Source organism: Hypomesus transpacificus, chromosome 2 (assembly GCF_021917145.1).
Source record: "Hypomesus transpacificus isolate Combined female chromosome 2, fHypTra1, whole genome shotgun sequence".
NCBI lineage: Eukaryota > Metazoa > Chordata > Actinopteri > Osmeriformes > Osmeridae > Hypomesus > Hypomesus transpacificus.
The window spans coordinates 6,486,863-6,511,521 of record NC_061061.1 but is presented as its reverse complement, the minus strand read 5'-3'; the positions used below and the strand labels follow the sequence as shown (position 1 = coordinate 6,511,521).

Sequence of the window (24,659 nt, the reverse complement as noted above, 5' to 3'; positions counted from 1 at the left end):
TCCCAACCCTTTTGTTCACATGCTGGAAAACATAAAGGTGCATACAGTTCTATATTTTGATTAAAATCTGTGATTACATTATGGTCATAGTTTGAGTGGTTGACCCCCATGGAAATAAAATACACTCAATTCTACCTCAAGGGTGATCCTCACCCTCGTAGACAATGTGGAACCCAGGCTTGTTCTGGGAATAGTCACTGTGGAAGACCAAGCTGGTCTCATGGGTGGTGCTGAAGAGAGACTCGGGCACAGCAGATCCACTGAAGCGATCGATCACAGAGCCCCTCTCCGGGTCCCCACTGCGAACCTCTAGGTAGTCATGCACTGCTTCGGTAGAGAAGTTTAGAAACTGCAGGTGGATGCCTAGAAAACAACAACGCACAGTCCTTTCAAGCGATGCCTTTAGTCAAACAAAACTTTAAAATAGTTTTAGCCTTTCTGAGAAGTATTGTAGGTATTATATGATGATAAAGAATGAGAATCGGGGCATCTACATCTCCACAAAATCAAAAACTGCAGTAAAAATGTTTGCTTGGTAGGAAACAAACCAAAGCCAATGGGGAGTTGGACTCTCCAGCTGCAGTCCAGGCTGCTCTGGTAATTTCCTGGAAAACCGGGGCTCAGGATCACACCGCTGATCTCTGTCATAGAGCCACCACACTGAGCTAGAGACACCAGCCAAGGATAACATGTTAGACACACTGCTGAGAGGGTGGAATACATTTATGCTTATGTCAGTGGCAGCTGCTGGTCTTTCAAATTGTTTTTTTATTGTCTGCCATTGTGTGCAGTTTGCTAGCTGACTAGTTCACCTCTACTACTAATAATTTGATGAAATAGCAATAGCTAGTAAGAAAGCAAATACAAAAAAACTGGTGGTCGCAGTTCGTCTTTCAACGAGTTGCAAAATCCGCGATGGGACTGAGCTTGAGATTTCTTGACTTTTTATAGTACAAAATCGTTGTCAATCAAAAGGAGATCTTTCGACAGACCCTCCAATAATCATGCGGAAGCCCAGCGTCCAGGCCAGCCCACTCCTCCATTCACCCCCAGAGACGCTGAGCGTCCAGGGGCGGGACATAATCGCAGCATTTATCCAATGACCATATAGTTTCAAATTACTGAAAAACATTTTTCAAAGCAGCCCCATTGAAGTCCATGGGAGCTGAGCTTCAACAGGGAAATGCACAATGGCGCTACGGGAATGTATGAGAAGTAAATCAGTCAGTCGACCTGCTAATATATGTAGCTGATTCTGAACGAACTCGTCTTGGATATGAACGTGTTGTAACACATTTAAAATGTTAACACAATATAAATATTTGACCATGAATTTTTTTAAATGTTAAGGAATTGTTTTCCTCCCACATACTACTTTTATGTAAATACCCATGTGTAATGCACTGACAGTCACAAGAGTCATAGATTTAAAAAAACGTATGAAGTCTGAATCTTTTACCATCCCTCCCTTTGCAGCTTGGACTAAATGTGTACCACCTCTGCGTCTTCTAGGATTGAAGTAACTGCCATGGGGTTTAATTGCAGTCTTAAAGAAATCGCCACTGGCGTATGTGTGTGCTAGCATGTATGAGAGTGATTCACAGAGGTATTTCAAAAAACATTCTCCCTTTCTTGAGATGGAAAAAATTAATCAACAGCATCACTGCACTGCAGTGGCACTGATCAATTCACCTCCCTCTGTGACACCTTCTTATCTGTATCTCAGAATGACTGCACGGCAGTGAAGGTTAAACTAATTCACTTGTCTATTGCCACATACTACTTTTATGTAAATACCCATGTGTAATGCACTTACAGTCACAAGAGTCACAGATAAAAAAGAAAAGTATGAAGTCTGAATCTTTCACCATCCCTCCCTTTGGCAGCCTGGACTAAATGTGTACCACCTCTACGTCTTCTGGGATTGAAGTAACTGCCATGGGGTTTAATTGTGGTTGAGACTTGTAGACCTGCCTGTGTAAAATGAGAGCGCGTATGGATGAATGGGCACACAGCCTGCTGCTTTCCTGTTCGTTTAACCGCAAAAAAAAAGAATGCAGTTGGTACCATGCCTGTGAAGAGGTACCAAATGACAACCACAAGCATCCATCAGGCCTAGGATGTCTGTAAACCTGGATTTACTGCTGCAGTGAATTGTAAAGCTAGTTGTGTGTGTGTGTATAGGGAGAGTGCTGCCAAAGAGAAAGGGAGCTACACCCATGTGTAATCCTGAGAATCAGTGTGGAAATCAGCAGTGGAAGAAGGAGGAACTGCATGACTATACTCATCAGACAAAGTTGAAATCAAAACCAGCTGTATTAAGGAGCAAAGCCTTATTGACTGACACAGAGATATACATACAGATACATATCCAGACAGATACATATCCACATGTGAAAATTTGATCTGAACAGAACAATAACATAATGCTAATTGTAGCTGACAGTCGATGGTCAGATGCAAATATCTTGTAAATCCTTATTAAATCTTATGTCCATCACTGTTCACTATAGATTTATGGGATTAAATGGACTGTTACCTAGACAAAGTGGCACAGGGTAATTCCATCTTCTAACAGGTCCGGGCATACATGTAATGTGTGAATTACCCTGTTGGGAGACATACAACAGGCATAAAAACATGTCTCATCGTATTTTAAATCACATGGTGACTGTGCAGAGATCAAACACAGGGCATGAATGCATGTCAAGCTTAGTGCACTACCAGACATACCATTATGCAGCATTTCAACAATCGACCCTGTGTGTCAGTGTTTTGATCATGTTAACAGTGGGTGGATGAGCTCCTACTGTGGTTATTGGTTGACAGAACATAACCGGGGACATTAATTAATCCCCCTAATGCCATGTTCTGTGTGATATTATTTTAACTTCAATAGGAAATTTAGTTTTTGAGCAATACAATTTCATCAGTCTAGAGCAGGGGTGTCAAACTCTGGCCAGTGGGCTAAATCTGGCCCGTGGTGTATTTATATTTGGCCCGCAAGATAATATCAAATATATATTTGAGCTGGCCCGCCGGTAACGCAGTGGTGGGCTGTCAGGGCCAGCAATGCCTTCTCTGCTGGCCAAAACACTATCAGAATCACTGACTTATGTTTTAATATATATATTTTTTATTTTGCACTAATATTTTTTTATGCACGCCCCCCCCCCCCCCCCACACACACACTGCTCTAACGCATGCACCGCTAATACTACAAATCCTCGATTTTTTTCTCTCCAATAAATATGAAATCTGGCCCGTGACTTTGTCCCAGTTTTTAATTTTGGCCACTGTGTATCTGAAAGCTTTCTGATTAAGGGGAGCCTAGGTTTATTTCAGGGCAGGTTTTTTTAAACAGGGTGTTAGACTAGATGTTAGGGGCTTGCCTTATGTGGTTTGAACAGTTATAACACAAGGACATGAGCTATGTCGGTGAGCATGGTGTGGAACACTCCGGTGAAAAACTCAATATGGGATTACTGAAGCTGCTAGATGTTTGCCATGCTCCTTGACTCGGAATGCCCTTCACCTTTGGGGTCTGCCCACCCTCAGCACAAAAGCTATAAATATCCCGGATGATGAGTTGACTCCCTAACCACAAGTGTTTCTGACATGGTTTGAGTTTCTCACCTGCAAAGAGTATCCTTGGTCGCACTGAAAGGACACCATATCACCCACAGTGTAGCGATCCCCCACTTTTGTACTGTGGCTGGGGACTTGAGGTTCTGGGCAAGAATCCAAACCTATTGCTTAGAACAGAGTCACAAACACAAAAGTGGTGACAGCAATCACTCATCGGCAAACAACGGAATGTTGGTAAACACAGAACAACAAGCACTCCAAACAATTTAACCAGAGTATGTCTTTCTGGTTGATGACTACTAACACTTAACACTGAATGACAACACATCTTTGTAATTACAGTAAAATAATGATAATGATCATACATTCTGTATCTACATGTGTAATTAAAAAGTAAAGGTAAAATGGTCCCAGATACCGAATAAGTACAGACAAAATAAAGCCAGAAGGATAAAGGGTCACAGAAAACAGCCATCTTAAGAGGAAAGACCACAGTATGAAGGGCATCTGAAGTAAATGAACATCTGACTGTGAAGTTATTCTATAAATATTAACATACAGTACTGTACATAGAACAGGCTAGAGAAACACCATGGGTAATGGGAATGGAGTCAGACTACTAGAATGGTGGGAGGGTGAACACATGCAGAAGGGCAACTAGAACTTTCTTTCTCCTCATACCTGTGTAGTCGAGGTGAAATCCCGAGGATGACAAGCTGATGTCTGACTGGAAGGTTAGGTACAGGTTGTTGGATGTGCTGTTTAGCAACTGAGGGATGGTGGTGCCTAAAACATTCCACAGGACCGAGAAGTAAGTGCATGTCTCTGATTCCAGATGTGACATTAAGCCTGTTTCACACTCTATGGTAGCTACACAGTGCACGTGGTGCATACTTCCAATATGTTGGGAAAATACGAAGAAGGGTGTAGTCATTGTGATTGCCAGTTTGCGTTGGCTATGCATACTTGTTCTCATTTCCATACTGTTTATACCGTAGCTTGTCGGATCTCCACAGATTCGCACAGGGCTATGATTTTAGGGTACATCAATAGATCCCCACTGAGCAAAGCATGATACCAAAGCCCTCTTCCTCTCCATGACTCCCTGTCTGCTCAGTTTCTGAAGTTTTGAGAGCTCGCTCTCAAAGGACATGCCAAATGTCATCTTTCCCTGTCATATCTATCAACAGCTCTGTTGAGCTTTCAAGACATGACTTCAGTAGGGGTCGATTGAGATGCAGAATGGTATGAAGAGTTGTAGATGTCTACCTGAATAGCTACCAAGCCTGGGGGCATTACTGTCAACCCCATCAAAAAAGTCCAACGAATCCCAATTGTGCTCTGTGGCGAAGGTTATGACTTGGATCTAAGGACACGGTAAAACAGATGAGCAAGAAAAAAGAATATTGCATGAAAACATTGAAACACCTTTCTCATTAATTATTAGACAACTTTTCGATTAAAGATGTATCCCTCCTGTCAAAGTGTTTCATCAAATGTCAAATGTTCAGAGGTTTCCAAGTGTTTTTTTCTCACTTGAATGCCGGCTCCCTCCGGCACAGAAATCTTCCAGGCGCAGTTCAGATGGTTGGCGTAGGGTTCTGGGTATCCTGGAGATAGTATGGTCCCCCTGCGAGCAGTCAGTACCCCTCCACAGGGGACTGCTCAACAGACAGGAGTTCACACAAGGACATGTGGAGAAAATCCACACACACACACGTGGTGTCGCACATACGAGAAAAAGCAGAGGAAAGAGAGGATACGATTTAGACTAGCTAAACCTATGTATCAGATATATCAACATTCGAAATAATGAAATATAAAAATTAAGGTGAATGGGTATTTTATAAATGAGTCTTATACTAGAGTAATGTTTTATGTCAATGTACTTATACCGTATAGCTATATGCATAAAAATATAATACAGTTTTTTGTGAGTGTGTACACTAATAGAATATTTGAAAAGCAGACAAGTATGTTCCTGATTTGTTGAGATGAATTGTTACTGTCACCACCAGTTATGCAAGTCATCACCTTGAGGTTTCCAGTTGTAATTTTTGGACAGAGGAGGAGGAGGGTTGAAAATTGCATCTTCTTTTGTAAATTTTTCTCCCTTATAAGAATTGTATTTTGTAGATGTCCCTCAAAAAATAAAACTAGAAATGGTACATTTCCTGAAGAAAATGTGTGTGTTTGCTGAAAACAGTTGAAACTATTTAGTTTTGATAGCTTGAATAGTGATGAAGGTTTAAAAGAGGTATGTGCCATAAACAGTGTGAAAGTATGTAGGTGCGAAAAAGTGTTGACGGTATTTAATTACATCACAATAGAAACATATTTATTTACAAATTGCGATATTTTCTTACTGTTGAAAAAGGAGAAATAGGAGTGATGGAAAGAGTATCTTATTTATTTTCATAAATTTTAAAGTGTTAAGTATTACAAATTTAAAGATTTAGCAAACAGAAAAAAGTTTGAACATTGGAAGTGTTTTCTAGCTCTCTAGTTTGAAAAATTAGATATTGCATAGCAGTTATCAATGTCATAGCAGACAAAAGTATGTGTAAATTGGAACGGGTTTTTCAGAATAAACAGTGTGAAAGTATGGGGGGGTCAGATGGCTGAGTGGTTAGGGAATCGTGCTATTAATCAGAACGTTGCCGGTTCGATTCCCAGCCTTTGGTCCTTGGGCAAGGCACTTCACCCTACTTTCCTCGGGTGGAATGTCTACTTAGCTCATGCTAACGCGCTGGGTTGAAAAATGAATATGCCTATTATAAGAATCACATCCAAATCGAATGACATTATCTTCTCCGGCCAAGACAACAAAATCTTTCTCTGTTGCAACGTTCCCCACTCAGCATCTACGTAAGTTCGCATGTTGCAAGTTTTCAGGCAGTGATAAGCGCGCTCTGATGATTTGCATGTTAAACAATCAATATTTTTAATTTGCAGTACATTGTAAGAGATACTTAATACCATCGGCATTCGGTTACAACAGGACTGGTAAAACGAATCTTATTAGTAGGCTATTAGCGGCTGAATCTGCATTGTCCAGCAGCCATTGAGTCAGATCGCAGTTTGTACATAAAAAAAAAAAGTGTTTAAAAGTTTTATTAGTCGATTTTCAGACCTTTTAGTCGAGTCTTGGTCGACCAAAGAAAATCTTAGTCGGGGACAGCCCTAGACATCACAATAGAAAATGAATTTCCAGCCTTTCATATTGTTAAAATCATAACAGTTCGACAGTTCAAAACATGCAATTTTCTATCAATTAAAGTTGTAAAGGTGTTTATACCTTAAACAGTGTGAAAGTTATTAGGAGAGAAAAATTTATTACAGTACTTTATTTTTGTTTTTTTGTTTGCTGAAAGCAGTTGAAACTATTTTGTTTTGATGGCTTGAATAGTGATGAAGGTTTCAAAAAGTTTTTAAAAGTTTTAAAATGGTATCTGCAATAAACAGTGTGAGCGTATGTAGGTGAGAAAAAGTGTTGCTTTAAAAAACTAAATTGAGCATGCAGAAGGAAAGTATATCTGTCATTGTTTTGTACTGTGATATTTTCTTACTGATGAAAAAGGAAAAAAAGGGTGATGTGTCTTATGTACTTTCATTAATTTTATAGTGTGAAAAGTATACAATAAAGAAAGATTGAAAAATGTTGGAACAGTGTTTCTAGCTCTCATTTTTTTTTGCTAATATAGTGATGAAAAGAGTATACATACCAGCTATCATTGTCATAGCAGACAAAAGTATGAAGGTGAAAAAAAGTGTTGCTTTAAAAACAAAAGGTGAAAAAAAAAATCATAGTATGTCATTGTTATGCATTGCAATATTTTCTCATTGTTAGAAAAGGAGAAAAAAGACTGATGAAAATAGTATCATATTTAATTTAATAGATTTTTAAGCGTTAAAAGTAGTGGTGGGCATAGATACATTTTTAAAAACTAGATTAATCTCACTGTAATGTTGGCATTAATCTAGATTAATCTAGATTAAAATCGCTAATTTAAATTCCGCCAAAGGCATTCAAAATATGTGTGCTACCCAATTAATGACTTAAAGTAAGTCTTTGAAAACGGTTTTCTCAAGCCATGTGGCGCATTAGACCAGGGGCTCATCTCATGTTTCCAAAATGCATCACAAACTACTTGAGAAAGCTGTTCTACTATGATAATTGGTGATGAAAATTTATTATGTTCAATAAGATGTACTTGTGTTTATTAACTGTTTATTAGATTAGTTAGCTTGGCTAAAAGAGCTGTGCTGACGGGCTTGCCTCGGTTGCACTCAAACATAGTAGTTTGACGACGACTCTACCCCTGCGCTACATCAGTGCTTGGCCCGGCATTTTCCACATTAGCTAAGGGATGCTTTGCGTTTAGGTGGTATTTGAGACTGGAATAACTCCTACAGTAAACTAATTCCCCATAAGACAAGGTGCAAACAACCTTGGTCTTGTCGAGGTTTCCATTGGGAAGCTTCTTAAAAATACATTTTCCCTGAAGCAAACCAGGCGGCTTCATAGCTGCATCCATGTTAGCACGTCACGTTTGATGTGATAATTTCATACACAAGGCATACACACAGGTTCGAAGACTCGTTCTCGCCCCCTACAGTGCAATTCGGCTAGGTATACATCCGCGCTAAAATATCAAGGTGAAAGTCATCATAGCTTCTGTAGTATAGGCTAGACCCGGCTCCCAACCCAACTTTGAGAATAGATTTACGGCAATTTTTTTTATTCCCCAATTATAGTCTCACGCAGCACGCAGCACGTTAACACCGATAACGGCTCACCACTAGTTAAAAGTATTAAAGATTGAAAGATGAAGAAACAGAAAAAAGTTGGAAAAAAAGTGTTTCTAGTTCTCTAGATTGAAAAAATAGAAAAATAGTGATGAAGAGTATATTGCATAACAGTTATCAATACCATAACAGACACAAGTATGTCAGCAATAACTTTGGAAAGCTGTTTTTTAGGTTAACCACTGTGAAAAGTGATTAGGTGAGAAGAAATTCTGAAAGTACTTTATGACATCAAAATATCAAAATATTTTTCAACCTCAGAATGTGACGCAAACCTTCTGAATCATTGGAACCCATTAATTTTTTTGCATTCAGCAAACACACTAATAATAATAAGTATGCAGAATAACAGTAGTGTCTTTGCTTTCAGCAAACACGCAAAAACATCTTCCAAGTGTCTGCCACCTACCTTATGACCAAGGAAGCTGCCAATAACTCAAGCCCTTGTAAGTGTTAAACAGATCAAGGACATATCAAGGACACCTTGTCCTTGTCTGGTATATGTAAACAACTGGTATATGTAAACAACAAGAATTTTCAATCCAGTTCAATGCAATTTTAAACTCATCAATATTTCACAGGTGATTTCCACTCTCCCACACATGTTCAGATGATCACACGCAGGGTAACTTCATCTTGGCTCCACCTCAGGATCCTCAGCCAGGTATGGAAACCACCAACAATCACTTTGTATGGAAAGTTACAGGGTCAAAATAGCCATTATCACACTTTGGGTTACTATGTCTACAGGACATGGTGAAGTGTGTGGAATGTATAGTGGGCTATAGTGCCCTACATAAGTGTTTTTCAGTTGTGGGTCGCGACCCACGGGTGGGTTGGCAAATATGTTTTCATAATTATTTTGTCATAGGCAGTGCTCGAAGTGGGCCGGTACTCATTGGTACGCAGTACCGGCACTTCTAAATGTTACTCTTAAGCGTATCGGCACTTTTGCTTGCGTACCGCTTGTAGCCGGCCCAGTACTCTACCACTGACGGAGAAAGCGTCAGCTTCAGAGAGATTGGCAATGACCCTATCACTACGTGACTTACCTCAGATCTTGATGAGTCACGTAAAGGCAAGCAATCGGCCCACCCTATCAGAAGTTTGCTTCTCCACGGACGCTAGTTTGAAAAAGATGTCTGATGCCTGCGTAAGCGCTTAACAGATTTTTCACTGCTGAAAACTTAGAAAGACAGGCAGAGATCTCTGACCTCATTCTCTCTCATCGCCCCACCTACTGTCCCCTTGACCCTATCCCCTCCCCTCTCTTTCAAACCATCTCCCCCTCCATCATAACCTTTCTTCTCCGTGTCCTAAACTCCTCCCTTACCTCCGGCACCTTTCCCTCTGCCTTCAAACAGGCCAGAGTTACCCCTCTACTCAAAAAACCCTCCCTTAACCCTGCCGTCCTCCAGAACTACAGACCGGTATCACTGCTACCCTTCTTCTCAAAAACAATTGAACGTGCTGTATCTAACCAACTGTCTTACTTTCTCTCTCAGAACAACCTGCTTGACCCCAACCAATCGGGCTTCAAGACTGGCCACTCCACAGAGACTGCCCTTCTTTCAGTCACCACTGCCCTCCAGTCTGCCAGAGCGGCTTCCAGGTCATCCGTCATCATTCTGCTGGACCTTTCTGCAGCGTTTGACACGGTTAACCACCAGATCCTGCTTTCCAGACTTTCTGAGATGGGCATCACTGGCACTGCACTCCAGTTGATCTCATCCTACCTGTCGGGAAGATTCTACCAGGTCTCCTGGGGAGGCAAACTGTCAGGCCCTTGCCAGCTCTCCACTGGTGTCCCACAGGGCTCCGTCCTTGGCCCCCTCCTCATCTCTCTGTACACCACCTCACTTGGACCAATCATCACCTCCCATGGCTTCTCCTACCACTGCTACGCTGACGACACGCAGCTGTACCTGTCGTTCCCCCCGACTGATCCGGGGATCTCAGCTAGGATTGAGGCCTGCCTCGCAGACATCTCTGCCTGGATGACCGGGCACCACCTCCAGCTGAACCTCGCCAAAACAGAACTTCTCATCATCCCGGCTAAACCCTCCATCTCCCATGATCTGTCAATCACCCTGGGATCTGCGACGGTGACCCCTTCATCCTCTGCCAGGAACCTTGGGGTTACTATGGATGACGAGCTCTCCCTCACGGCCCACATTGCCGCAGTCTCCCGGTCTTGTAGATTCACCCTCTACAACATCCGGAAGATCAGGAGATACCTGTCTGAGCACTCCACCCAGCTGCTAGTCCAAGCAATGGTCCTCTCCAAGTTGGACTACTGCAACTCGCTGCTCACTGGTCTCCCAGCATGTGCAACCCGCCATCTTCAGAGGATTCAGAACGCAGCGGCCCGCCTGGTCTACAATCTACCCAGACGCTCCCATGTTACCCCGCTCCTCATCTCTCTCCACTGGCTACCCATCAACGCCCGTATCAGATTCAAGACCCTGGTACTGACCTTCCGAGCAGTGAACGGGACTGCACCCGACTACATCAAGTCTCTCCTGCAACCTTACACCCCCACCCGTCACCTACGGTCTTCCTCAGACAACCGCCTGGTGGTCCCACCGCTCAAGACTGCCAGGTCCCAACACAAGCTCTTCTCCTGCCTGGCCCCCCAGTGGTGGAACCAGCTCCCCACCTCCATCAGGGACACTGACTGTCTCCCCACCTTCAAGAAAAGGCTCAAGACGCACTTGTTCCGGGAGTACAACGGCACTTAGGAATGCTTGGCTAGACCTGTTGTTAGTTTCCTCCAGGATCACAATGACTCTTATTGTGTGACTTGCTCTTGTAGGTTAGTTATAATGAAGTTAAGTCTTGTACTCGCTGTGAAATATTTTTACTATTGATTGTTCTTCTACAGGTACAGTCCTGCACTTTTTTGTGGTTCATGTTGTTTTAATTTGTAATTGTATAACTGCATGCTCTTATGGGTCTTCCCTTTTGGCACTTGTTTAGTTTTTTCACAATGTATGCTTCATGTTTTGGCTGCTTGCAATGTTTGGGACTACCTCGTTGTTATGATCAGTGACCTATGCTCTTTTGTAAAGCTCTCTCTTGGAAGTCGCTATGTAAATGTAAACTAAAAAAGTGTGTAGAGTTCCGGAGCTTGTAAGTCGTTATGTTAGCCTGGCTTCAGAAAGGTCCTAAAAGAGCGCGTGTGCCAGAGCCAGACACGTCAACAAAGGTCCAAGTCCAACCAGAAACATTGGGTACGAATCATGAGCTTCAAACTTGTTTAAATAAATACATACATATGCATGGCCGCGGGAACTAGGGGTGCGGACTGGCCATCGGGAGCACCGGGAGAAGAATAACGATGGAAAACCAGGCTAAGAAACGTAAGAGTGGGGCTGAAAAATTTCGACAAAAAGACATCACCTTGACTAGACAAGGTTTTACCAATGAAAAAATGCCTATGTTTATTTTACATAAAGCTCCAAAAACAATTTTGCGCTCAAATAAAGGCCCCAAATTTTTGCGCGCCCGCATTAAGTGTGGAAGTACCCATCTTTCTTTACAACCTAGCATCACATCAAACACAGACTGTGCATGCATTAGCACTACAGCTGTGGTGGCGTATATTATTTATTACTGATGACAATTAGAAAAAATTATTCTGTTAAAACTTCAACAAGTAAATAATAACGATAGGGAAATTGTATATTTGCAAACACTCCTTTTCATATAATCTGGGTTGTCATTTTGAAAATGTGGGTGGCCGAAATAAACTTTGAAAACCACTGCCCTACATAGTAATTTGAGTGAAGGAAGCCAATGCTGATCTGCATCAGACCCTCTCCCTGTTTACCTTCACGACAGGCACAGTCTCAATGAAATTACTGTAACTTAATGACTTAAACACCCAAGACCTGGAAGTGAATGTTATTGGTCAAGTATGATTAGAGAACATGACTGTCACCTAACACACTAACACTGGTGGATCTGTTGACTTGAAGTAAGGTGTTGGGCGAAGGCTTACATTTATTTTCTACAGCAATAGAGCTTTTTTTTTTTCAAGTGGTTTTTCCAAGACTTTTACCAAAGAGACAATCAAACAACCCCTCCCGGAACTTTTCATTGCTACAAAAAATAGTGCTGAAAACTAGACACTTCACCAGGTTTTATTCTGTTTGGGCTTTTTGCTCAGTTGAGGATGTTCAAATGTATTGTGTTCATTCAAGTGAGCATAATCAAATCAAGACATAGTAGAATGTTGTATTAGTGTTACTAATCAATAAAGTATAATTTGAGAGCGTTGTAAGGAATTGTAGTGAGGTCAACAAGACTACACAGAGCCAACATCTTGCCACACCTGAAGAGTGATTCAATCACATCAGACAAACCTAATCAGCCCTTGTGACACCCTCAGTATGCTGATTACCCACCAAACGCTGATGCAAAGGAACCATAGAATTGGGGAGGGACCTCCCAAATCTACCTAATCAGCCCTCTTGCTAGCTTGCAAGCTTCAAAGGGCCTGCTTGAGACAACAAGGTCGAATCCCAATACTCCACCTTACCCCTTCCCCTTACCCCTTAATTTACCCCTAGCCCTTGGCCCTCGAAAGTAAGGGGTAAGGGCTACATAGCCTTAGGAAATGGGACGCCACTTGGTTACAGGTACGTTGTCTAGCACGTATCGATATCTCCAAAGCAAGTAGTGTTATGCACTGATATTAAACAAAATTCGCTGATAATGGAGTTTACCTTAAACTGTACACATGCTAGTCAGAGAAATGCGGGACTGTTCAACACTGTAGCATTAGCGTACCAAACTAGCGATTTTTTGAAACATTTCGGTTTGGAAAATGGTTGCAAATATATATGTTCAGGACTGTGTATAACACAAAACAAGACCGTCATTATTTTTTTATCAATTAATTAAGCCGAAAATATTACATTTATCGGACTCTCTGGATGATCTGGCCGCCATTGTTGCCGGTCGCGCAGGATTCACATAGCCCTAGGTTTCAAGTAAGCTCCCGATCTTACTTGGTTTTAAGGGGTGTATACCCCTTAGTCTTAGCCCTACCCCTAGCTCCAAAAGAGTATTGGGACACCACTAGCTCTCACAGGAACGCGCAAAACTAAGGGGAAGGGGGAAGGGGAAGGGGTAAGGGGGAGTATTGGTATTCGGCCCAAGTCTCCAGCAACCATTTGCTATCTGTTTTGGCGGCAGTTGAACAAAGAACATACCTTAATCAGAACTTTTGAGGAAAGTCATTCAGACTTCACCTTTACCACAAGAGTACAAAGTGGAGAATTATGAGAGGCTTTTTGTGTCATGTTTGTTACTTTGTTTTAATGTTGTGTTCACTGAAATCGTGATTCTAGTAACTACTCCTTCTTCCTGAAAGATAACCACGTCATTCTTGGTATCTACACAAAGCTTACATAGTAAAACAATCATTCAACTATATTTTGTAACTGTACCAAGATGTCCACATAATATTTGAACAATCTTATGAACCAGCCAGAGACCAGATCACACCTTTGGTTAGTGTGAAGGAAGGAGGGGGGAGTTAAGAACCCAGCTTCCCCCAATCAACATCTGACCCCAGACAGGTCTTCCCTCGAATTCTGAACTGTATGAAGATCTCGGAATCATCAACCATGGCATGAACGCCACCAGGATTGGCATTCCAAAGGACGCGCCAACCTTCTCCTGACATTCAACTTTATAGTGAACGCATTACTATCTGGACGTTTCAACAGAAGAACCAAAACGCAATTCTAATTGCGACCCATATTTACATTTATTCATTTAGCAGACGCTTTTATCCAAAGCGACTTCCAAGAGAGAGCTTTACAAAGTGCATAGGTCACTGATAATAACAACAAGATAGCCCCAAAGCATTGCAGGTAGCCAAAACAATAAGCACACATTGTGAACAACCAAAAAAATAAGTGCCAAAGTGGAGAACCATAAGAGCATGTAGTTAAGCAAGTTACAATTAAACAACATGAATCTCTAAGTGCAAGTGTACCTGCAGAAAAAGCAAGCAACAGTAAAAGTAAAAATAAGATGAACTAAAATAGAATATTTAGCAACGAATACAACAGTTTAAATCAGTTACCACTAACCAACAAGAGCAACAAGTCTCTGAGTAAGAGTCATTGTGATCCTTGAGAAAACTAGCATTGGGTTCAGCAAACCATTCCTAAGTACCGTTGTACTCCCGGAACAAGTGCGTCTTGAGCCTTCTCTTGAAGGTGGAGAGACAGTCTGTGTCTCTGATGGAGGTGGGGAGTTGATTCCACCACTGGGGGCCCAGGCAGGAGAAGAGCTTGTGTTGGGACCGGGCGGTCTTGAGCGGTGGGACTTGACTGAGATCACGCAGACTCAGTCACATGCAGCGCAGCCGCGCTTTGACTTCAGATTCTTCAAATGGACATTTCATTCTGTTCATTGAAACCAATATCCTATATCAAACCCATAATCTAACTTGTTCATAAGATCCGTTTACCTTACTTGAATAAATTCATTGTAAAGATATTTTGACGTGCGTGTTCACTGATGTTACGATTGGCTCTACACTTAGAACGAATTCATTCCTAAAGATGAGACTGATTATTACATGTTAAAAATAGGATACCTTACAGTGTTGGGGCGTTACTGTAATAATATTACATTTGTCTGTAACGTAGTAATGTAATACTGAGTACTGTTGATAACTTCAGTAATCGCATTTCAGTTACATTTACATTTAGTCATTTAGCAGACCCTCTTATCCAATGCGACTTAGAGTAAGTACAGGGACATTCCCCCGAGGCAAGTAGGGTGAAGTGCCTTGCCCAAGGACACAACGTCATTTGGCACGGCGGGGAAACAATCCGGCAACCTTCTGATTACTAGCCCGAATCCCTCACCGCTCAGCCATCTGACTCCCTTATAAAAAAATGTTGCGTTACTTGCGTTACTGCAATCTGCATATCGGGAGGAAAAATAACTACATCAAACTCCCCTTTACAGTACGTGTGTTTGCTCAACACTCGTCACTTTGACCTTAGCGCCAAAATTCAAGAGGCGAAAACATAATAGCAGAGTAAAAGTAGGACATCGTTTGAGGGATGGAAGTATGCACATTACTATGTTTTAGTTGCGCAAAAGGGCAAACATGTAACTGTACAATGCACATTGTGCCCAGGCCAAAAACACCTCTCTACCGCCGCGAACACAACTTCTAATCTTTTAAAACATCTTCAACGGCAACATGCCAACTCCAGATTAGTAGCTCAAGATCAACGGAGTGACACTGATGCCAATAAAAGTTTGCCGTTGCCGACACCAGCCAAGCACCCCACGTCTGGACTTCCAACAGCAGGTTACCAAATCAGAGTTAAACAGGCTTGTAGGAGCATATATAGTTGAGTGTTATGAGTTATGATGTTGTATGGTAAAGAAATGTATTTTGATGATGTTAGTTGAAATGCTAATGCAGGAAATACATGGATGTTACCAGGATTTTATTTTCAGCTCAGTGGATCCAGGATTTGACATTATATCATATAACAATCACAAGTCTCTTTAGGGAATTCATTTGATCAGAGTAAATAATAGCACTTTATTGTGGAGTTTACTGTTATTAGGGTCTTAAAATTCCAAAAGGTTGACACTGAAATCAGCTCATTTTAAAATTCATTACCAGATCTGTCAAATATCTGCCTCAAACACATCTGTATGCTTTTGGTGTACAGTACTGTAGCCTTGTTATGCTTGACAACTTGATGTTCACAACTGTCAGCATTGTTGTATTAAAAAACATAAAAGAGAGATCTTGTGCATGTCCTCATTATAATAATAATTTGAGTTGATTTGAGCACATGGTACATTTTTTGTTATTTGGCAAGTAAGTTATAGTGCATCTCAGGTGATGTTACGGAGTAATCCAAAAGTAGTAATGTCACTAGTAGTGTAACTAGTTACTTTCAGCAGTGAGCAATCTAGTAAAGTAAAGCATTACTTTAAAAAAAAGTAACTAGTAATGTGTAATATATTACTTTTTTTTAGTAACTACCCCAACTCTGGTCCTAAACCAATATTAGGGTGGTGCCCCGAAACTTTATGATAAATTAATTGTAATTTTCTAAAATAGAAATTATTATTTCTATTTTAACACGAGGAAACCCCGCTACAGAATAAAGCTAAGTGTGACAAGCATTGTGTGACTGTTGTGGTCAATTCAGTTGGTGTGAATGGAACAGCGAGAAAGAGAGGAGCCAGAGAGAGAGAAAGAGAGTGAGTGAAAGACAGAAAAAACATTTTAAGCAGGTTCAGCATCAGAGGCATCTGCCATTAAAAAGGTTGGAATAATTTAGCATATTGTTTTTGTTAAAGTTATATATATTATATCCAACTATCAAACTATATCCATTATTCTAAATGACTGAACAGCCTGTGGAGGGATGAATCAGCAGGCTTCTATCCAGCAGATAAAAACCATTGTGCTTCAAACACCACTTACAGAATTCCCTATGCCATAAGTGAGTGGCTGGGGACCTCAAAACCACTTCACAAGAAAACCCTTTAATACACAACACTGGCTAAAGTTGTTTGCCCTTCCAGATTAGTCCCACAGAAACACAGTCTATCGAATTGTGTGTGTCCCTAGGTATACAGTACATGTATTCCTGTGAGTGTCCCTGTATTAGTCTGGATTTATGTGTGCAAGTATATCTACTTGTGAAGATGTTCGCTTACCAACACAGGTGGGTACAGTGCCGTTCCACTGTGCGAGCATTTTGGGAACTGCCTCACAGCGGATGGCACTGTCGCCATGCAGAGTGTAACCCGGGTTGCACTCAAACAGCACTAGCGTGCCTATACTGAAGTCATTCCCCACACGCTTTCCAAACCGGGGCTCGGGGACAGAGCTGCACTGGGATGCACTGGTCCTGGGGACAGCTGGGGTATGGAGAAGCATGACAAGATGGATGTGAGGTTACACCCAGGACACACACTCAGCACCAGTCTCCCACACATTATGTGACACATAATGCCTCAGCCTACAGAATGTATTTTAGGCCTGACCACTGATCTATACATGACTGTCATCAACACACAATATTGGCTACAATAAGAACAAATAATGAAAAATATGAAATAATATATATGAGCAGATAATAAGGCAATAGATGTTCTACTGACTGTCGTTAAAATAAGCACAGGAAATTCTTGAGAATACGGAATGTATTCAATACAGATTGAAGATACAAAGATAGTGTGATGATCAGTCATTCTTTTGTCTGTTGCAAAACTAAATTGTTCCTGACCCCGAGCTAGACTGCTCAGCCCACACACAGTCAATAGAACTGAGCTGAGAGCACTTTTCAAAAAGGAATTGACAAATGTGCTTCTAATTTTGTAGGAGCTCTCCCCAACCCAGCCCATGCACTCTGTGCCAGAATATTCTGCCCACAAAAAGGGTTCCTTTTAAACAAAGATGTTTTAAAGCATGCGGTAGATTAGAACTTACCTTGGTAGACAAAGTGAAATCCCTTGGCAGTCTCTGTACCCACAGTGGTGAATTTGATGGTGATTTTGTTGCCAGAACTCAAAGGCAGTGTTTCTCCTGACAGGAGAAAATGTAATTTAGCCCGTTGCATGTGCTCTTTCATAATCATAGTGTCACAATTGTGGCACTTCATCGTAATTGTAACAATTATAAATGGGGAACTAGAATATGTTTACAGGCGTTTTTGTTTATTGTTCTTTATCATGTTAGTAAAATACAATTGCAGCCTTCCACCTGAGTGAAATCCATAGATGGAGGAGAGCAGGGGTGGTTCTAGGGACTGCCCATCGTAGATCTCCACAACATCAGTGGCTAACGTCTGGAAAACCACAAACTGGCCAAAAAGCACTGCAGAAGGATATAGGGAAAAGCATTACTGGTCAATACAAAACATGCTGTAATTACTGTGTAGGCTTTGTCAATTTTTAACAAGTGTGGCCAGAGGAAGCCGGAAAGGAGTTCAGCACTGTGCCCAAACTCAGCAGGTAAACCCTCATAAGGGAGCACACCTGAGAGCAATTCCTGGGGAGTTCAAAAGGGCTGGGAGGGCAGCCACGTGGGACACGAGGTAGGAGAGAGACACTAACTTCTGCAAGTGTTTGCCCCACAGTGAGTGAGGCGGAGCACTGGACCTGGACTGAAGCACCTAGCTGGTGCTTCCCCAACTGGTGAGAACCAGTTGCCAGCAGACGCGAAAGCGGCCCTCAACGAAGAGTTCTTTTTTTCTTCTCTGTTTTGTTTGTGCCTTAGTTCTTTGAATAAACGCCCTTAGGGCCTACCCTTCCTCCATGTCAGCATGATCTCCTCTGCTTTGTCACACAAGGATAGATAATAAATCCATCAGATATACATAAATAATACATAATATTTTTAATGATCTACTTGATCTACATTATATTAAGTATTTACGTATTCTGATGTAATCTTATCATCCATCAACTCAATAAACGGATATGGCCAATTGGATCAGCCAGTTTTTGATTTTGGGAGTCAGAAGAAATACCAGGTCTAATCTCATCCTCTGGTGCACAGGCATCATCTGATGGCTAAACATTCTTTGACCTTGGTGATGAAGATGGTTGAAAACCAGAGGCGGAAGTAGAGTCTGAGAAGGCCAGACAGGCACCATCATCCCCCTCTGACATAAAAGTTAATATGTATAACTTCCGAAAGACATGAGGCCAGTGATCCCACTTCCCACTCTCCCCGCATTTTATACTGTAGTCAACACATGCAAATAAAATGGGTATTGGAGTGACTGATATTAAATTGCTGGAACAGAAAGCTTTGGCACATGACCAACCACTCATGTTTGCTATTAATAAGACAGATAGAGATGGAGGTAAGAAAGAGAGAGAGAAGTGAGAGGGACACTGCTAATGAAGTTGCCACCAGTTTAGCCCAGAGCCACAGAATTAGCTAAATGCCTGCAGGTGAGAGACTAGGACATCTAAATATGTTACAGGCAGTCATAACAACATAATAAATGCTGGACGTAAGAAAAATTGCAACATATGTTTGTCCTTATGGCTATGAATAATTCAGATAAACCTGTCATCTTTGCGACAATATGGAGTTTTCTGGCCCTCCCCAGTAGTGAAGAACAGGAGGTGGCCTGCATGTGTGTTCCAGATAGAAAACTTTTGAGAGGGTACACAATACAATTTCTTTGTTTTTTATTAAAGGCGACTCATTCGCTCTTTGTTGTGTGTAGAGGGAAACAGATTGAATATCAGCAGCAGAGAAGAATGACATCCAGGAGGCGTTAACTAAGCCTACACACAGTACAGTATGGCTGGGGCTGAGGCCTGTCTCCTCAAGGGAATACTCAGCATAGCAGTATTAACATAAAGAACAGAACCGGGCTTTGCAGAGAGAAGCTTGCACCTCCCACTTCAGCTCATTCGTCTCTCTAATCTAAAGCCAGTCATGCATTAACCCAATCTGCCTCTGCACCATGATTACATCCAGCTATTAAGTCAATAAATCATTGTAAACTTGCGACCTAATTTATGTAACGGGATGATGAATCTTTTGTACTGTGTGGCTGTGCTAATGTGTGCGGTAACATTGTGATGCGCCTTGAGGTGACCAAGTATTAGTGCCCCCCCCCCTCCCGAAGTGGTTACCCATTTCTTATTGACATTATCAGAGTGATATTACTGGGTTGTATTACTATATTAGTGTAATCTGTATTCGTCTGGAATTTTAGTCCAGAGATTATTACTGGTGATGGTTATAGCAAGAGATCATAATTGCATTTTCTTTATTAATCAGTTTTTTTTGTGTTTTCATTTGGTAAATTATGTGACTTGTGACTTGTTTTATTGGTCTGTGGTTAAGATACTCATCTTTTAATGCAGGTCACATAATTTTTTTTTATGAACCAGCATCACAGTAAAATTGCATCTGGCTTTTGACCTGTACTTTGGCATGACCTACTGTCTATTAGCAGTAGTGGATTTAGGCATAGGCAACATGGGAAGCCACCCAGGGCGGCATCTTCCCAGGGGCGGCAAAGGGCGGCCGCACCTACTTTTTTAAACAAAGGTGAAATATGCGCTATCACTTTTCTATCCCTCATTTGCACGTCACCTCAATAATGTCACCATGTGAGACAGTGGGTCAATTTACCGGGTCGGAGTGGGCTCACTGATTCTTTGGGAAATGGGCAGGCTGACTGCAGGTCTCCCACTCAGAAGTACGAGATGGGTAGGGGGGCGGGGATAGGTTGGCCTCAGGTCTCCCCACTGGAAGCCCGAGGTAGGGGGAACGGGGGAATCATCAAATAGCGCAGCCCTAACTTTGTACAGTAATGCAATTGGTAAAAGTATACACACTACGAAATGCTGCCAAATAAACCACAATTCATTAATACTGGGGGTGGTTCGCTCAGGGAGCCAGCCACACAAGCCACTGTCTAGGCACTATCTGGTGAGAAGTTCTGTGATGGAGAGAACACATGATAAAGCTAGGACAATGTCTGATAAAGAAACATCTGATATGTTTGTGATGGAGTTTAAGTATGAGAAGAATTGTGACGGACATCGTTTACACTTTTACACGTTTACACTGATTCTTCAGTTACTGTATTAGGGATGCAGAGAAATTTCTGGCGATGAAAAGTTTGGCCAAAAATTGCATTTTCGATTTTAGGCCGAAAAAAGGATGAAATATGTGAGCCAAAAATATATTCTGCCCCACTTGTTCAATCTAGCCATTATCATGGATCTAAGTAAAGTTAGTTTCAGGTTGGATATTCAGATATTCCCCATTAGTTTTACTGATGCCCGTAAGTAACCGTTTGGGACTCAATTACTCATAAAAAGTTCAAAACTGGTTATAGCTAACCCAATACCAATGACGCATGTTGCACTCATGTTGGTTTGTACATTTTCACACACATTTTTATATAAATTGCTACATTTTTATTTACATACAGTAGCTTCTTGGTCATGTGACCTACTAACCTAAAATAATTTTCAGACTATCGGTATATTGTCCTTATAAAATGCACACCTATTAGATTGTCCATTTTCATCTCAGGTGATTTACATAAATATTTCAAACAAGGGCAATCATGTCAGTGGTGTGGAAATACTTTTGTGTGGAAAAAGGACATACGTTTCGAATAAAAACTATTGCAATCTGCAATGTTGGTTCAGCAGAAATTTCAAGAGGGGGTATGGTGCGTATTATAATGTCGAATTTTAATACAGTTATACAAAGAACTCTTTTAAAATAGGAAAACAAAACGGACAATAACCCATTTTCCGTTTTCTGTTTTGATAATAGAAAACAGAAAACGAAAAATTGACCTGCTTAAACATGGAAATCGGGAATTAATATAGTGTGTGGAAATCTTCTTTCTAAATTTTGCGTAGATTTTGGTGTTGTGACCCGGAAGTTGCTCCCACGAGCTTGACAGTCACATATTCAGGATGTCAGCAGAGGGCGCATAGCAGAGCAGAAAAACTATAAAATTGCTTGCAGAGCAATCGAGCCTCAATGCAAAATTTGATTACATCGGAGTGAAGCATTGTTCCTGAGTCTCATCAGCCACCTCACAAAATAAAGAAGATTCTACACCAAATTTGAATATTTTTCAAAGAAAGTCAGCGACCGGATATATTTGATAAATTATTTTAAAGTGAGTCTTTTTGACTTTTGGGGAAATGGGCCATTTAATGAATTTAAAATGTTTATTTGAATTTTTATGGACAACCGTATTCAGAACCTGTACACACAATCCTCTGTTATCAAAAAAATATTTATATTTCAAAGCATCACTAATATATGTATTATTACATTTACTGTCAAATAAAGTACAATCATTAAAAAAAACATTTGGTAAAGTTGGTAAGGGTCTTATTCTTACAAGTAACAATGTGCTTTGAACTAACTGAAATAATGGTATAGGTATTGCTTTACAATCCGTGTACCCTTCGTTTTTTCATTTTTCAGTTTCAAAACCAAATCGGAAAAAACAAAAAACAAACTTGTTTTTGGGTTTTTCTGTTTTTCTGTTTCAAAACCAAAACTGAAAAACGGGAAAATGAAGTTTTAGATTGTTTCGTTATTGTAATATTTTGATCGTGGAATTTTGGTGGAAATGTGGAGGTTTGATTTTAGATTTTATTCGGATCCCCATTAGCTGATGCCAAAGTCACCAGCTACTCTTCCTGGGGTCCACACAAGAAAACAACGTACCAAACAACAGATAAAAAAAGAAAAGCATATAACAAAGAAGAAATCAACATACAAACACCAGATTAAAAAAAAGTTTAAAAAAAAGACTAAATAACCTAACCATCAACACACAAAGACAACAGATGACAAATGGGAAAAAGGATAAATGAGTAAATAAATACAAATTAGTAATACATGCTAGTATCCAGTGCAAACAGCCATGAGGTGTTGCTTCAATTGTTTTTTGAATCTAGCTTTGTTCTGGGTTTTTGAGATATGATCTGGAAGGGAGTTCCATTCAACCATAGCCCTGCGTACGTTGTTTTGAGTTTGTTTTAATTGTTGGAATTGTGTAGTTACCCCTGGTGGTATGTCTGGTGGGGTATGTGTGTACATTACAGCTGAGTGTGACAGCCTAAACAAACAGGCAGCAATTAGGCGGTGCAGGCGCATCTAGTGCACAGTTCAAGATGGCTGCAAGCTTCATTGTTTTTTGGGGTATTTCCTGCATGTACAGGCACAGGTAAAACTCCTTTCCATGGTCGACCCTCACCTGGTCCCACATCCCATTGTGGTTGACTACTGCACATCTGGAACGAATGTATATGTTATATATATGGTATATACATGGTATATGTTAATATAACATGTCCAGTTGGTGCAACAGACATACACAAATCCATTAAATGCATTAGACTCAATGATATACAATGCATAGACCAGACATACTGAAGATACATTTAATTTGCAAAACACCATTTCAAATTCACTAATTCAGTGCTTGATAGGGAGCGCTAAAAAGCATGTTTTAAATGGAGCATTGATACTAAGCATGTCTGGCTTGGTAGCTGGCCAATGCCTAAAAGGGTGCCTAATTGCGGAGAGGGGTACTGTGTGTAAGTGATTTCCGCAGACACCCCATGTGGATAAAGGGTAATGTGAGTTTAGATATAGTGACATGGAGGAGAAAGGGGAATAGGTGAGATTCTCTGCAGTGCTGAAGCATGTGATGACAGGAAAGGAGGGCTAAAATGTCCTACAAAGCAGAAATGGGGTGAGTGATAGCTGTCAATTATCCCTATGTGCTCCTTTGTTAAGAGAAACAATATTACTTTTGCTTTGCATAGTATAGTAGCCTACTCACATGTACACCTCATCATAAATAATCGAATTATTTTTAATGGGCATGGTTGCATTTGCCACAATTCTGGCCACGTGGGTGCAATTCTTTTCATTTTGGTCCATGTGTTTCATATGGCCCATGTATTCGGCATGTTAGGGGATGGGATTTAGATTACGACACCCTTTTTAAATAGAAGAGGAATATGCTTAACGCTGATTCGTCGGTCCTTCAGTGCATGCATATGTAATGACATAATTCTAATAACAAAAATGAATATCAATTTGCCAAAGTTAGGCTGCTTACATGTCATTTTCAGCAGCATGTAGTCGTGAATAGGATAGGACTTTGGTGATTTTAGCGAAAAAAGTTCCACGCATTGCATTTATGGGGAAAACCAAACTTGAAGTGAATTTATATGCCTTGATTTTCGGTTTTCCCTGTCCCCTTTTGGTTTTGAAACAGAAACTAGTGATTTCTGTTGTTCTTTTTCCCTGTTTTTCCGTTCTGGTTTTAAAACAGAAAAAACAAGTTGGTTTTTCGTTTTTTCCGATTTGGTTTTGAAACGGAAAAATGAAAGAACGAAGGGTACACGGATTCTTTACAGATCTTGTTGTATTCTCTATAAGTACAGTTTAAATAAAAAATAAAAAATAAGAAATTTCTATATTCCAAAAGGTTACCAGACATCTATAACATCATTCACAAACACAATGCCCTTGTCATACCAATTATAGCCTATTTAAACAATGATTTCCTTTTGATTACAATGACCCTATTGTTCCATAAAGCTCACATTTTTAAAGATAGACATTTTTAGGGTCTAAGTCGAATTTTTTGGGGGGCTCGAATTTGAGCAACCTGAATTTCAGAGTCTTGAAAGTTTGGATCTGATTTTTAATTTTTATTCAAATA

The 24,659-nt window shown here is 40.7% G+C and overlaps 1 protein-coding gene across 1 annotated transcript in view; it reads right to left on the bottom strand.

Moving 5' to 3' along the window:
- LOC124474065 (CUB and sushi domain-containing protein 3-like) overlaps nucleotides 1-24,659 on the bottom strand; it is a 319,489-nt gene that overhangs the window by 149,953 nt on the left and 144,877 nt on the right. Inside the window, exons 30-39 of the mRNA XM_047029923.1 lie at nucleotides 18,170-18,283; nucleotides 17,897-17,992; nucleotides 17,122-17,325; nucleotides 5,125-5,249; nucleotides 4,858-4,954; nucleotides 4,270-4,374; nucleotides 3,637-3,755; nucleotides 2,540-2,609; nucleotides 549-665; nucleotides 154-363 (exon numbers count right to left, since the gene is read on the bottom strand). Coding sequence (XP_046885879.1) covers nucleotides 154-363; nucleotides 549-665; nucleotides 2,540-2,609; nucleotides 3,637-3,755; nucleotides 4,270-4,374; nucleotides 4,858-4,954; nucleotides 5,125-5,249; nucleotides 17,122-17,325; nucleotides 17,897-17,992; nucleotides 18,170-18,283 — 1,257 coding nt within the window. The remainder of the gene's footprint in view (nucleotides 1-153; nucleotides 364-548; nucleotides 666-2,539; nucleotides 2,610-3,636; nucleotides 3,756-4,269; nucleotides 4,375-4,857; nucleotides 4,955-5,124; nucleotides 5,250-17,121; nucleotides 17,326-17,896; nucleotides 17,993-18,169; nucleotides 18,284-24,659) is intronic.